We start from the raw sequence: 13,597 nt of genomic DNA on the forward strand, positions 1-13,597 counted from the left end.
ATGCTCCATTGCCTCCCCTCCCCTGCCTTCAGCACCATCTCCCAGTGTCTCAGTGCTTTTGCTTCACCCTCTGCTTTTACTGTCTTGCGGGACATCGCAGTCGGTCATGAGTGCAAAGCCGTCCCTGGATGGTAGCTCTGACTTCTTGAAGAATGAGGAGGCTCAGGAGATTCCCCCTATAAGGACCTACCTCTGTCTCACCATGTTCACCCTGTTTCTGCCCAGCGTGGCCCATCAATATTGTGACACTCATTTTCTCTCTGTTGGTGAGTCACAAAACAGATTGAAAATCTGGATATTCTGAGTATATTGCTATGGAAAGTTATAGGATGAAATACTGCATGTGATGTTTTAAGTATTATTCAGTAAAGTTAGTCAATAGCACAACATATGAATTCAGAAAGTATTGAGGACAGTGTCACAAGAGAAATCCCACTAAGTACAACGCGTGATTATATTAAATACCTGTCATAAATTTCTAAAGCAAAATCTGCCTGTAAAGTAGTGTCTGTACTCTTCACTTCGGTGCCCGACTGCCTTTCCTGAAGTACACTAAGCACAAATATACTCTCATTTTATAGATTATTCAGGTGCCCAGCCATTCCTGCTGCTCTCAGTAAACATTCACTGCCTGTGGGAATGATAGAAAGTTTTAAGATGTCAAAGCGATAGATAGGAGTAACATCTTTTAGATCTGTCCCATGTCTTTAATCTGTATGAGTGGACACAGTCCAGTCAACATGCAGGAGCTGTATCATGAGTCATAAGACGATGTGTTCAGGGACAGATATGCACCTTTCTATCTCGGATGAGAACAAAACCCAGAATATAAATTTGAATCAGAGATGATTAAAAAGATAAATGCAAGTGCAGGACTGTTTCTTTGTGAATGCTCAGTGTGAAAGACACACAACTCCAACATTTGCTACAAGAGATTATTATTGCCTTACTGACCAGAATAATGGAACAGGATTGAAAATGTGTATAGTTGTGTGTTGAAACTGATTTTTTTTTCATCATCCTTTAGGCTCAGAGGAGCTATGCTGAAAAGGACTATGACGGCTCCAGGCAGCTTGGTAGGAAAGCTCTCCACCTGGTGCGTTTTTCATTTGGAATTGGCCTTGTGATAATCTCTGCATACAACATTGGTCACTTTACTACTGTAAGTACACACAGCATAAGTCATCTTACAAATAGATCAAATGATTTGAGCTAATTTTGTTGATTTTGCAGCATCTTGTGTGATCCCTTGAGGTGGAAGTAGAAGTTGCAAACAAATGTAACTGCATGGAAAGACCAGCTTCATCGGATGCAGCAGAGCTCTGCTTAGCTTCTGTAAGTACCAGCTCTGGCAGCCTCTCTTCACCACCAGATACTCTTTTTTTTTTTTTCAGCTATATTAAAATGTTTAATTAAGTTATTGTAATTGCTTGGTAAATGGAATGATCATTTATCCAGAAAAGAGGATCTTGTAATATTAGCACCAATAAAAATTATGCATTTTCTAAGTCTACATCTGAACTAACAACAATGACAAAGACATAACTAAATAAAAGACTGGACATTCGTGCTTTGATCAAATTAAATGATACAACTCTTGAAGTTTTTGTGAAAATATAATGGAAACATGTTGGAATATGTAGATTTAAAAGCCTTAATCTTGCCAAAACTCACACTTTAATAACAATACAACATATCTTACTGTTGAAGGAATAAATACAAACATTCAGCATCACTACTGTCTGATACTGTTCAATACCTGTTATCTTTATTGAAATCTGCTCAATAAAGATATGCACTTAGCTCCCTTAAAAACCATGTTTGACACCTGTTGCAAGTTGTTGAGTCAGAGGGATTCGAGTTCTCTGATTCGAAATCTTATCACTGTGACAAGTCTAAAAATAGAGCATCTAATTTCCAAGCGTGGCGATTCAACGTACTAATTAAAAACTAAATAGAAGTGTAATCATCAGCCTATCACTGAGACAAGAGATATCTGCATGAAGAGTTTGTGGAGCATTTTAATTACTGTTTTCCACTGTTACCATGAAGCCAGGACCTGACAAACATCAATGCAATATGAAGCCTTTTGAGTGGTGCACAACAAATGAGCTGAAAATTATGGCTGGAACTCAGCTAAATTAGGTCACAGTGACTTGGTTTTGACCATGGCAGCCACTTTTCAGAAACTCATGGACATTCCCCAGGGACAATGAAATGTGGTTGGAAATGTGAATTTGAACCTGGATGAGTTTGAAATAGTAAAAAAAAAAAAAAAAAAAAGGTAAATGGTAAAACCTTGAAAAGCTTTTTTACCTTCATCATTTCAACCAGCGTTCTGTTCCTTATTGTTTATAAATGCATGTCAATACTAAATGATACAAAGTCTCTTATAAAAGACCAGACCATTAAATATTCCCAGTTATAAATGTAAGTAAGCTCTACTCAAATGTGTCCTAATCCTGCCTTGCTGTGACCATCAAAGGAGAACTTTATGGAGAGAATTTTAAATGAGTTACTAATGAGTTGTTTTCGTAAGATTCATAATAAACACCTTTCTTTATTAGCACAAATGAACTCTGTGATCATGTAATAAGGAATAATGGGCCAACAGGGAAAAAAAAACCCAAAAAAACCAACTACTTTTACTCAATTCATTTGTTTTTTATTTGTATTTTATTATGAACTAAAATTTCACTTTAAAAGTAAACAGTCAGATCAAAGTTAAAAGTTAAATATTAATCTAGTCATAACCCTTTTGTCCAAAGTGACTTAAATATTAAACTGATCCATTCATTCATTGCAGTCATTTGTTAATGCGCAGCTCTTTCGGTCCCACCACAGTATTATAGTCGGGTAGAGGGCTGGACTTTGATTGGATTGTTGCAACACCTTGATTCTTCTGCAATCATTAAGTTGCAGTTTTTCTAGTATGTTTGGGATCACTGTCCTTTGATCTGATCTTTCCACTTTTATTTTGTGTACGAGTTTAAGTTCATACCTCCATAGATTAATTATTTTTGTTTCCATTGATCATTCTTATATTCCACTGTGTTATGAATGAAGGATGTTTAACTGAAATCTGCATTTTGATCAAACTTCTCCACTTTTTTCTCTCCCGTTCAAATAGCTGCTCTCCTGTAACCCTTTCAAACCAGCCACCAGTCTCTTTCTGGCCATACTGTCATTAACTTCAACATTTATTCAACAATTTTATAATTTACTTTTAGAAGCCTCAGACTTATATTGCTTCTCCATATAATTTCCGGACAATCAGCTAAAACATCTGTATTTATCAATTTGCTCACACATAATAATGATAGATTGCATTCATATTGTGTTTTTTCAGTCACCAAAAGTGCTTTCTTCTTTCTTCTTTCCTTCTTTTTATTCATACTTGATGGTAAGCTGCATGAGTTGGCACATTGACAGAAACGAAGCAACCAATGTACCCCAGCAGCCTCTGACCACGACTGAAACATTAATTCATATTCATGCGTACATATGTGTGTGCATGTGTAATTATGTGAAAGAAATATTTTATTCTCCAGATATTTTTTCTTCTTCCAAGCATGTAAAGCATGTGTTTCTGTTTGGTATGAAAAGTCCTTTTTAAACAAAATTTGATTTGATTTAATTCATACACCAGCGATGACGAGGGACTGGAAGCAAGGAGGGTGAAGTGTCCTACGCAGGGACACAATGACAGATTGATGATCATCAAGTGCATTTGATAATCAAAATCAAGCCTCATGCTTCCACTATTTCCCTTTTAAATTCTCATGGAAACAGTGAGGGGTTGCTTCGTTCCCACACTGCCTCTGTATTTCTGTTCAGTTTTTGCTACCCAGATAATGACATAGTCTAATGCTACATGATGTGTCATACACTGCTCTTCATCTGACATTGTAGTAATCTATCTTTATTACTAATAAGGATCAGATAAATAATGTTTATTTTGTTATTTTGTTTAAGAGGATTTATTTTGAATCAGATATATCAAAGCTGTTACAGGTAAATGAGAGGTAAAATGTACAAGCAAAAGGAGAAAATCCCAAACATGCTTTCAACTTATATGAGACATGTGTTGGGTGACAAAATTAAATAAAATGCTTTTGGTCTGTTAGTGATGCTTTGAGTAATGTCAAACAATGCAAAATAACTTTAAGTTACACTGCCCTCTGTTGGAAACCTTTTAGAAAGACACGCTTTCTTTCTGCAGTTTCTATTTTTTTTTTTTTTTTTTTTTTGTTCAGTAGAAGCTACAGGCTGACACGTGGTACTCTCACATGGTAAATACTGTTTGACACTTAACTACACATTTATCAAACATTATTGTTTATCAATTTGGTTAAATAATTTCTTATTATTTCATTGTTTCTTCATCATTTGTTTAATTTCTTATTTTCTTTCAGTTTATTCTCTCATGAACATTTTTCATGCTATTTCTCTCTTCTGTTTGACTTAAAGAACTTTCAAGTTCTTAGTGTATAAAGTGTACGATATAAATAAATTGGTCTTTTCTTATTATAACACAGTAGATTATTATTGTAACAATCTACTGTGCTTCTTAAAACAATTTTGTTGACTGTGTCATTTTGTTGCTTTTATTTATTGGTGGTATTATTTCATATGTGGTTGGACTGTATGTTGTTTCCTCTCTCCCTTTTTGACTGTCCACATGCGCCCCTATGTATCCTTACACACCGTTGTGAGTACTTGCTGCAGTTTTCATCGCTTGTCTTTGGTTAAGGCTCAGTTGTTACTGGTCCGTGACTTGTTTATGTTGTCTGTCTAAAGGGAATTTCTTTCAAAAGTGATTCAAAGGTACATCAAGCTTCAAGTTTAGTCTTCTGTCCCACATACTCTTAAGCGTAAAAAACTTGGTTAGTTCAGTGCATGTTGCAGTTGTTCAGCATTAGTCATAAAACTCATATATTTTTGCTTATTTTATGTAGTAACAAAAAACATTGAAATTAAAAAAACATGTGGTTTTGCATGTAAGTCTAAACATTAAGTCTTCAAGGAAATGTTGAGGAAAAAATGAAGATGACAGCAGAGACCGCTAACGGTGTAAGACATTATTCAGCTTGAAGATTTGATGGAACGGTAACATATAATAAATTTAGAGTCATCCAGAGTGAATATTGCCAGTTTTTTTTGTAGTATTAAGTAGCTTAGTATGCAGTATGAATCAGTTACTGGAGTTTCACTCTTGCATCAAACTAGTTTCTACAGAGCTGCAACACACATAAAACATGTGTAGCACAATTGATTGAAATGAAAGGTATTTAAATGAGGGAAATGGTATAATTTGTTTACGCAGTCACGCTCAGCTTGAAATAGTGATACTGTGTGGCTGATCTCGACCCACCGACCTGACAAGAGGAGAAGGATGACCTCATAGTCACTGAAATGCTGATGACACTTTATCATTATCTGGAGTGCAGAGAGCAGCAACACCCTGGAAACCTGATAGCTGTGAGAATGTCTCAGATATATCTGCTGTGTTATGACACAGAAACTGCGAAGTCACATAAATCTTAAAGACAAATAAAATTGGAGAAAATATGGGAAAAGTGACCTGATCTTGCAAGAAAATAAAGCTGCTCTGGCTGCTCATTTACCTGAACTTTGACCAAACAAAATGTAATGAAAAAAACAATGCATGTTTACTTAAAGACAATAAATCAGGTGTATGCATTTAATTGAGGGCAAATTAATTGACCATATTTGTTATTTATGTGAGGAAGAGCTTGTGAGTGTGTTTGTTTGGGTTTTGATCAGTGCTAGCTGGGACAGGGTTAAAGACCCCCTGTTAAGAAATTATGTGAATTAATGTTCTTTAAAAATACTGATATGTATTATATTTCTGCTAATAGGCTTAGAATAAAACAAATTTTCAGTAGACCTATTCTGATATCCTTTGTTTCTATTATGACTTAGCATTAGCAATGCTAAGTCAATGCTAAGTCATAGCATTAATCCACTAAATCAGTTTGCTTAGATGTGTGTCACTTGTTTTTTAGTAAAGATGCTAACTTATTTTGAGACTAAGAATTAATAAATCACGAATCAAACTATCCAGGAAATTTGTTTGATATTTTAACATTTTTAAAGCACAAATTATTTTATCTTGTTTTACTTTAAATTTGCTATTGTGCATTTAAAGACGACGGAGAAAAGCAAACATTTCAACAAGCGATTAGGACATTAACACAGCCTCCCCTGTTGAACATATGCACTTAAAAAAGAGACCAACCAATATGTAAATAGTAATTTATTTGTCTTGAAAGATGAAACAGTTGTCATGGAGGGCCATTAAATGGTTAAACTCTCCGTGAAGCGCAAAGGAGGCGGAAGAGGTGTGTTTTCACTATCTCTCACGGCAGAAACACTGAAGTTTCCACCGAATGGCGAAAATATACAAAGGACGTCTGACAGCGAGAGAAGAAAGCAAACAGGAAAAAAGAGAGAAACTGTATGCTGAAAGTACACACAAGACTGCTTGATTGTTTTTATCCGCCGGATGCTGCCGAGTCTTTTCAGTCAGACAAAAAACTTCTTCAAAAACGGAAACAGCGACGACCAGGACAGACCTTTGCACGACTTCAAACCACTCACAGATTTTGCCTTCATTAAACTAAACACTGCATTTGATGAGACCACAAGCAGTGAAATTTCATCCGAGAAGAATTTGGTTGGTTTCAATGAATGAATAATTTATTTGTAAATGCTGATGCTTGCTGCAGCACAGCAAGCGCTGTGGTGGCGTTGTGAACCACATACAGCCTGCTGTGTAATTTCTCATGGATTTGTGGTGTGGAAATAAAACAGCTCTGTGTTGTGTATATGGTTGTGTCTTTTAGTGTTCAACACCTACAGGATGGGCAACAGCAGCAGTGACAGGTACGGTTCGGAGAGGTCATTCAGAGATGGGCAGCAAGGAGGGAAGGAACACCGATCTAAGATCATAGTGGACACCACAGAGGATGCAGACCTGTTCCACAGAGAAGATCCAAAAGTAGGTGTTTATATATTGAGCCTACAGATAGATGCAAATTATTATCTATTTTTAAAATTTTTTAAATGGATTGGGAGGTTGGGTATAGTTGTAACATGGGGGGGGGGGGGGGGGGGGGGGGGGGGGAGTTAAATCACCAATTCCACTACTTAGACACGAGGTGGGAGTCATATGACCATCCAACTCATGATGGTTGTGAGGGCTGGAAATGGGCAGAAAAAACCTGTCAGGAAGAAAATGTTGAACGTCATTGGTTGCTGAAGATTCTGAGATCTCAGATGATGAAATAATTGTGTTGGCTGTATGGAGTGGGTAAAAATTTACCCATGCAGTCATAAGGTCCAGGAATCATTTGTCAACACTTTGATTCATGTTAAAAATACACTGAGAGAACAGGTACAATTTTTTTGTTATATATACTTTTTTTTTTTTTTTTTTTTTTCTTGTCTTAAAAACATAGTACAAGTATCAGAAAATTAAAACAAATTTTGCTTTTATTCATCATCTCTTGTCAGAGTTTATACAAATTTATTGTGCATCTAAACACAAACTTTAAAACGTGCTTATAAAAGAGAATGTCAGGCCCTGCTATTATATACAATGATGAAAATATAACTTTGTGACAAAACATTTAAAATGTCCTGCTATTAACATTGTCCCAGAGTAGGGAGTTAGTTTCTCATTTTTTATAATATTTCTTAGAACATTTGTTTTGAATATTTTTGCTAAATACCTTTAAAAATATAAATTTAATATTCAGTGCTATTACAAAAATACTTTTGACCATTCTGACTGGTATTGCGCAAATAAAAGTATAATTATCTCTAATGTTATTGCATGTAAATATGCCAAAAAATTGATAAATAAGACAAATAAAGTAGGACTTATCCACCATATAAATAGGAGCCATGTCTTTAGCGTTATGCGATGGGATTCCATGCGTGTTCTGTATCCACTGTGACACTTACTTGTCATATGCTGTACAGTGTGAAAACATCCTCCCTGGTGTTTGCCATCTCCTATCGGAGTTTGTGTTCCTCTCTTGTGCGTCTCAGAGAGTAGCACTTCTTCCACTCAACAGCATGCCTCTGTTAGAGGAGTTGCAATAAATCGGTTGTGCTGCCACCTTTGGTAGAAAAAGCCCTTTTAACTAACATGTTCAGAGTCTGAGTCACCAGTTTGAGTTGAGCAAAACCAAACCAGTTCCAAATTGATAACAAGGTGTGTTTTTAGAATGAGCTCTTCATTGCTAACGGCCATGTTATCTCATATGTGTGTGCATGTGGGCACATCTTTGTGTGGTCCGTGGGCAGAGAAAAGGGCTGAGCCCATAATGAACTATGGAAGTCAAAGGAGAGTGTTTGCAGCACATACGTATATGTACATGTGTATGTTGCATCTAAAAGGACAATATGGCTATTTTTGTCATATTTTTAACATTGCATAGTGTACAAAAAATGTCACCTTTTGGACTGGTATATTGCTAATACGTTCTACTGCACTTAATGTTTTTGCATATAAAGTCAAAATGGATTTCTAAACACTGATTTACAAAAGATGAATAAAAAAAGAGGCTTGTTTAGAAGGCATCTTTTTTTTTTTTTTTGTAATTGTCTTGTCCAGCATTTAAGCAAGCAGACTGATGTTCTGGATGCTATGTTCTGCTGAGCAAGTTTATTTTGCCAAGGGGAGCTTTTATAGCTATAATGATCCCCTTGTATTTCTGGATTCTTATCTTATTTTTCTATTTGTTTTGGATAATTGTCCGTATTACGATAATTGTCCGTGTTTTGGATAATTGTCCGTATTTGGATAATTGTCCGTGTTTTGGATAATTGTCCGTATTAATTGTCCGTTTATGCTGTTGGACCAGACCGGAGAGGACAGAAGAGAGACAGAAAGAGAACAGAAAAGAAAACAGAGAAAACAAGAGAAAGAGATAAATGCATACACGTATATACACATACATACCCACCTACATACATATGTACATACACACACACACACACACATATACACCCACCCAGGCCAACTCTAGATTCATGATCCCCGCGGAGAACAAAACCATTGACTGTCAGGAGCACCAGAACCTAGCAAGTTAAATCAGAAAGACAGAAAGAAAGCTACCTGCTGCTAATAAATAAACTTGCTGGATGACTCAGTTTAGAAGGCATCTTCAGCCAATTTTGTTTGCCTTGTATAATTAAATTGGCTTTGCATAAAAACACCCAGAAACATGAGAAAATCAACATGTTGTACTGGTAAATGCTAATTGATCAAAGTAATAAACTGTTAGTATAAAAACAATGTGTACTGAGCCAGGAATCTACAGTATGTGTCATTGAAGCAGATAAGGTCACACCTTTTATAAACAGAAGCAAACTGTACATAACAAACATGTGAAATCATAGAAATGATTAATTAAACTTGATTAAAATGTGTGCATAAACACTTACTTTAGACCTCAGTTATGCACTAGTTCACCTCCCAGCTGACTGTTCAGACAGAAAACCTTTCTGGGCAACAAAGACGAGCAATCATTAACAGACCATCTATACATTAATATCATTCTGCTCAGACTCCACAGGAAATACAGGAATTTCTCGCCTGGCAGCAGGACTTGGACTGCGACACTAAAAATCCAATGCAGGCCGCCCCAACTGTGTTCAGATGGTCGGGGTCTGCCAAGGAAGTGTATGTTTCTGGGTCTTTTAACAACTGGACCACCAAGATTCCCCTCAACAGAAGGTAGTCTGACTCTTGTTTCAGTAGATCTTTATGTCAGATCTATGTCTTTGTATTAAATATGAATATCTTCCATATGCAGCCAGAAAAACTTTGTGGCTATAGTGGATCTGCCGGAGGGAGAGCACCAGTACAAGTTTTGCGTGGATGGTCAGTGGACTTTGGATCCGACAGGGGTGAGTGAAGGCTTAAAACCATTTGGTTGTACAAAAAGTAGTCTATCAGTAGTGTGTACTTGCAGTATTTTACACTGAATTGTTGCTTGTGATCTCTTGCAGGCTGTGACGACAACCAAAACTGGAACAGTCAACAATGTCATTCAGGTTAAAAGTACTGACTTTGAAGTCTTTGATGCCCTCAGGATTGACTCGCAGGATTCAGCAGACATGTCTGGTAATGGCACCAGACTTCCTCTTACCTCAAACTTCTCAAATTTTAGTAATAAATGTCGCAACCAACATGAATAGTTAGAATACAGGATACCTGGATTGATCTGTGCTCGTCATGCTGACTGTATTCATCAGTGACATTTACTGTTTGGCTGAAAGCTATGCTGGAATATGTTTATATGGTCACTCTTTCCCAGATTTGTCCAGCTCCCCACCCGGCCCGTATCATCAGGACGGATACGTTATCAAGCCAGAAGACAAAATCAAACAACCTCCTATCTTACCGCCCCACCTGCTTCAAGTGCTGCTCAACAAGGACACAGGTGTCTCTGTAAGTGCAGACATGATGCTGGTACCCATGATTGTCTCAGTAATGCGTCTGCATGAATGAGACTAGCGACAAAAGCAATGAATTTTTTAATAATGCATCTTGCCTTTATGTCCCCATCAGTGTGACCCGACGCTGCTTCCAGAGCCAAACCATGTCATGCTCAATCACCTGTATGCCCTCTCTATCAAGGTAGTAGACTCAAATGCATTCCTGATTTTACACAGTTGTTCATCACAGTAATAAGACTTTCTTTTAATTTTTAAAAAAGTACATTAATAGGATGTGAAATTTGTTATTCATATGCATTAAAAAAATACTGCATCCAACCTTCCTGGTGAAACTTCAGTAGCAGGACAATTTGGATCTCATTCAAAAGTGTAAATGCTGTATAAGTATAATAATAAGTGTAAGACCTAATTTGAATCTGGGTTCCTCTCTTGTTTCTGTGTTTTAGGAAGGGGTGATGGTTCTCAGCGCTACACACAGATACAAGAAAAAATATGTGACCACTCTTCTGTACAAGCCAATATAATCTGCAGAAACACAATCCAGCATCTTACTCTATAAATGTTAACAATGTGTTGTTGTGCATAGCTGCTGTTTGTTTTGTTGCAACTTGACAAAAGTATATTCCTGGTATTATTTTTTACCTCTTTGGCAATCATGAGCATACTTTAGTTAATTCAATTTCTTCTTTTTTTCTGTGAATAAACGTGTTTTGATTCATTGAAACAAAATCTCATTGGTGCACATTAAAATAGTTTTTTTTAAAATGATCTTTTATTCCTATTTTACATTAGTGGGTTTATTAGTGGAAGTTCAGTTTGAATTTTCTCTCATCAGTCTGTCAACGTAACTTGACTTTTATATGTTGTGTAAAAACCATGACACCCCCACTGAACAGACCTTTTCTCTGTTGACAAGGTTAAAACCATAATGACAGCATCATATTCTGTAAAGAAGATATTTTTCTGGCAAAAATCCTGTTCTCTTGTAGTTTTCCAGAGAATAAGCAACATCCTAAATAAAATGATTTTTTTACTGACCAAACATGACCAAAGGAGAGTAATTAGTGTCCTATAGACATTAGGAAGTGTTGCAATAGATCAATACTTCCATTCAAGAGCTAAATAACGTTGTCTTGGTTTGAAGTATGTTGTCGGTGCTGGTGCACATTAATCCCTTAATACACCCCAGTTCCTTCTTGCCTTTAAGAGTGAGCATTTAAACTACTTTAAACAAAGGTATTTTAGCATTTAACAGAAAAAGTTGCCACCTCTGTACCATAGCTGTGTCAGAGTAAAGCCTCCGCATCAAAGTTACTGTTGATGTAATAAAGCTGGAAAAACACTCAGACCACCACCAAGCAGCTTGTTCCTACCCAAAATCTGAAGAATCCTTAAAATTCACATGTCCACATTTCCTTCCAGATCACACACAAAATTTAATTGAGTCTAAGTCCGACCAAGACTCATTGTCAAAACATAAAAATCACAAATATCCGTGTTGTAGTTTTTGTGTAAACTTGCCAAAAGACATAACATAAACACAAACATAAATCCAAGCAAAAACTTGGCAGAGGTGAATATAAACTATCTATAAAATATACTATAAAAATATTTTTGTATCACTGAGATAAGCACAGTCTCAAATGTAATAACAGCACAACTGGTGTGTAAATAAACATAAAGCCACTCACAAGTTGAAGTTCTACTGCATGACTGACTCTGAGAAGCTCCCTTATCATTTTTATTACAAGATGATCGCTTTGTAAAGATCAAACATCCTTCACATCACATCAGATTTCAAATATAAGAGACAAAATTTGTTAAAGAACTATGTTACACACGCACACACAGGTCAGTTGACACAGTGGACTTCAGGATCCAGATGCTTGTTTTCAGGGTTGTATGTGGATTGAGCAAAGCAGTGAGCCGCTACACGATCGCACTCACACACAGCAGCCTGGCACTTATCATTAGTAGCTGCAGAGAAAAAGTCGAGTCAACAAATAAATGTAAAGTAGCTTGTTGATCACATGCAAAAAACTTGAATATATAGGTGAAGCTGGTTCTACAATGTGCTCCTTGCAGTACAGCTGTTTAAAGAGCTGTTGTCTATTTAGTATTTAGACATACAAAAAAACAATACAGACTGTCTCAACTGTATATTATCTGTTTTACAAAAAAAAAACCTGTGTTGGACTGCTTTGTTACTGGAATTGTGTATTTAAATGAAGATATCCAATTCATAACAAAGTGTCTGAATTTGATAAATAAAAAGCTTACAAGTCACACAGGTCAGTATGGATTTTAGGTCTTAAAAAGTGTGTGAATGTGTCACATCCAGAAGTAATCTTACCTGAGCAGTTCACCTGTTCGCTGGAGCAGGTAAAATCATAAACAATAATATAAGGAAGATCAGACAAAGATGTGCATCCAGGAGCCTTTCTGCTTTCTTTGTAACAGTTATCATGAACTTTGCAGCACCTAAAAATAAGGCAAGAAAAGGAGCATGATTTTTTTTTTTTTTAAAAGATTCAGTTTAATGTTTTATTTATATACAAAACTCATTGCTTCCTACTTATCCACTTCATCAACTGGAGTTCCAGTCCCCCCAAAGCCACACCAGCAGCCATAATCATTGTATGCCAAAGGACCAACACCTGGCTGGGCACAGGTGATCATCTTCCCAAACTGCCATAAGGCTTTGGGCAGCCGTGCTCCATCAGCCACATAAACTGGAAGAAAAACAAATACATCATAAATGGATCAGAAAAAATAAAAAAGAAGCTTTTTGAAGACTTACCAGTGAGAAGCAGAAGCAGAGCAGCTGTCACATTCATGACTACAGCCTGAAGGACCCTGAATTAGGGCCTGTCCGCTCTTATAAGACAGGAGGGGAGAGAAAACTCAGATAAGGAGAAAACAAAGGGGAGGGAGCTCTATGCGGGTATCCTTGTAAAAGTTTACCAGTGAGGTTTTTAACTATGTTTATACCATGGCCAGTGATAACTGTAATGTCAATTGGCTGCATTATTTTTGTATATGTGAACCCGTAGTATGGCAAGTTAAATCACTGTGAAATCACTCGGTACAGGTGTCACCA

At 36.6% G+C, this 13,597-nt stretch overlaps 2 protein-coding genes and 1 pseudogene across 3 annotated transcripts; 2 read left to right on the forward strand and 1 right to left on the reverse strand.

The window, feature by feature from the left end:
• The first annotated feature begins 106 nt into the window (after positions 1-106).
• Positions 107-1,245, forward strand: LOC306764547 (transmembrane protein 233-like; annotated as a pseudogene). Its single transcript has 3 exons — positions 107-266; positions 1,028-1,162; positions 1,234-1,245. The product of its transcript is annotated as a transmembrane protein 233-like (transcript).
• Positions 1,246-6,408: 5,163 nt separating this feature from the next.
• prkab1b (protein kinase, AMP-activated, beta 1 non-catalytic subunit, b) lies at positions 6,409-11,042 on the forward strand. The gene is made up of 8 exons (XM_079251827.1): positions 6,409-6,700; positions 6,870-7,024; positions 9,603-9,772; positions 9,852-9,945; positions 10,048-10,162; positions 10,356-10,489; positions 10,610-10,678; positions 10,944-11,042. The coding sequence occupies exons 2-8, from the start codon at positions 6,887-6,889 to the stop codon at positions 11,019-11,021; spliced, it is 798 nt and encodes a 265-aa protein (XP_079107953.1). The 5' UTR covers positions 6,409-6,700; positions 6,870-6,886; the 3' UTR covers positions 11,022-11,042.
• A 1,307-nt stretch (positions 11,043-12,349) lies between these two features.
• pla2g1b (phospholipase A2, group IB (pancreas)) lies at positions 12,350-13,334 on the reverse strand (the record flags this gene model as incomplete). Its single annotated transcript, XM_079251722.1, has 4 exons — positions 12,350-12,474; positions 12,851-12,978; positions 13,073-13,229; positions 13,298-13,334. 4 exons carry the CDS (start codon positions 13,332-13,334, stop codon positions 12,350-12,352), a joined length of 447 nt encoding a protein of 148 aa, XP_079107848.1.
• Between the last annotated feature and the right edge of the window lie 263 nt (positions 13,335-13,597).

The sequence above is a fragment of the Telmatherina bonti genome (assembly GCF_933228915.1).
Source record: "Telmatherina bonti genome assembly, chromosome: 13".
In the NCBI taxonomy this organism is placed as follows: domain Eukaryota; kingdom Metazoa; phylum Chordata; class Actinopteri; order Atheriniformes; family Telmatherinidae; genus Telmatherina; species Telmatherina bonti.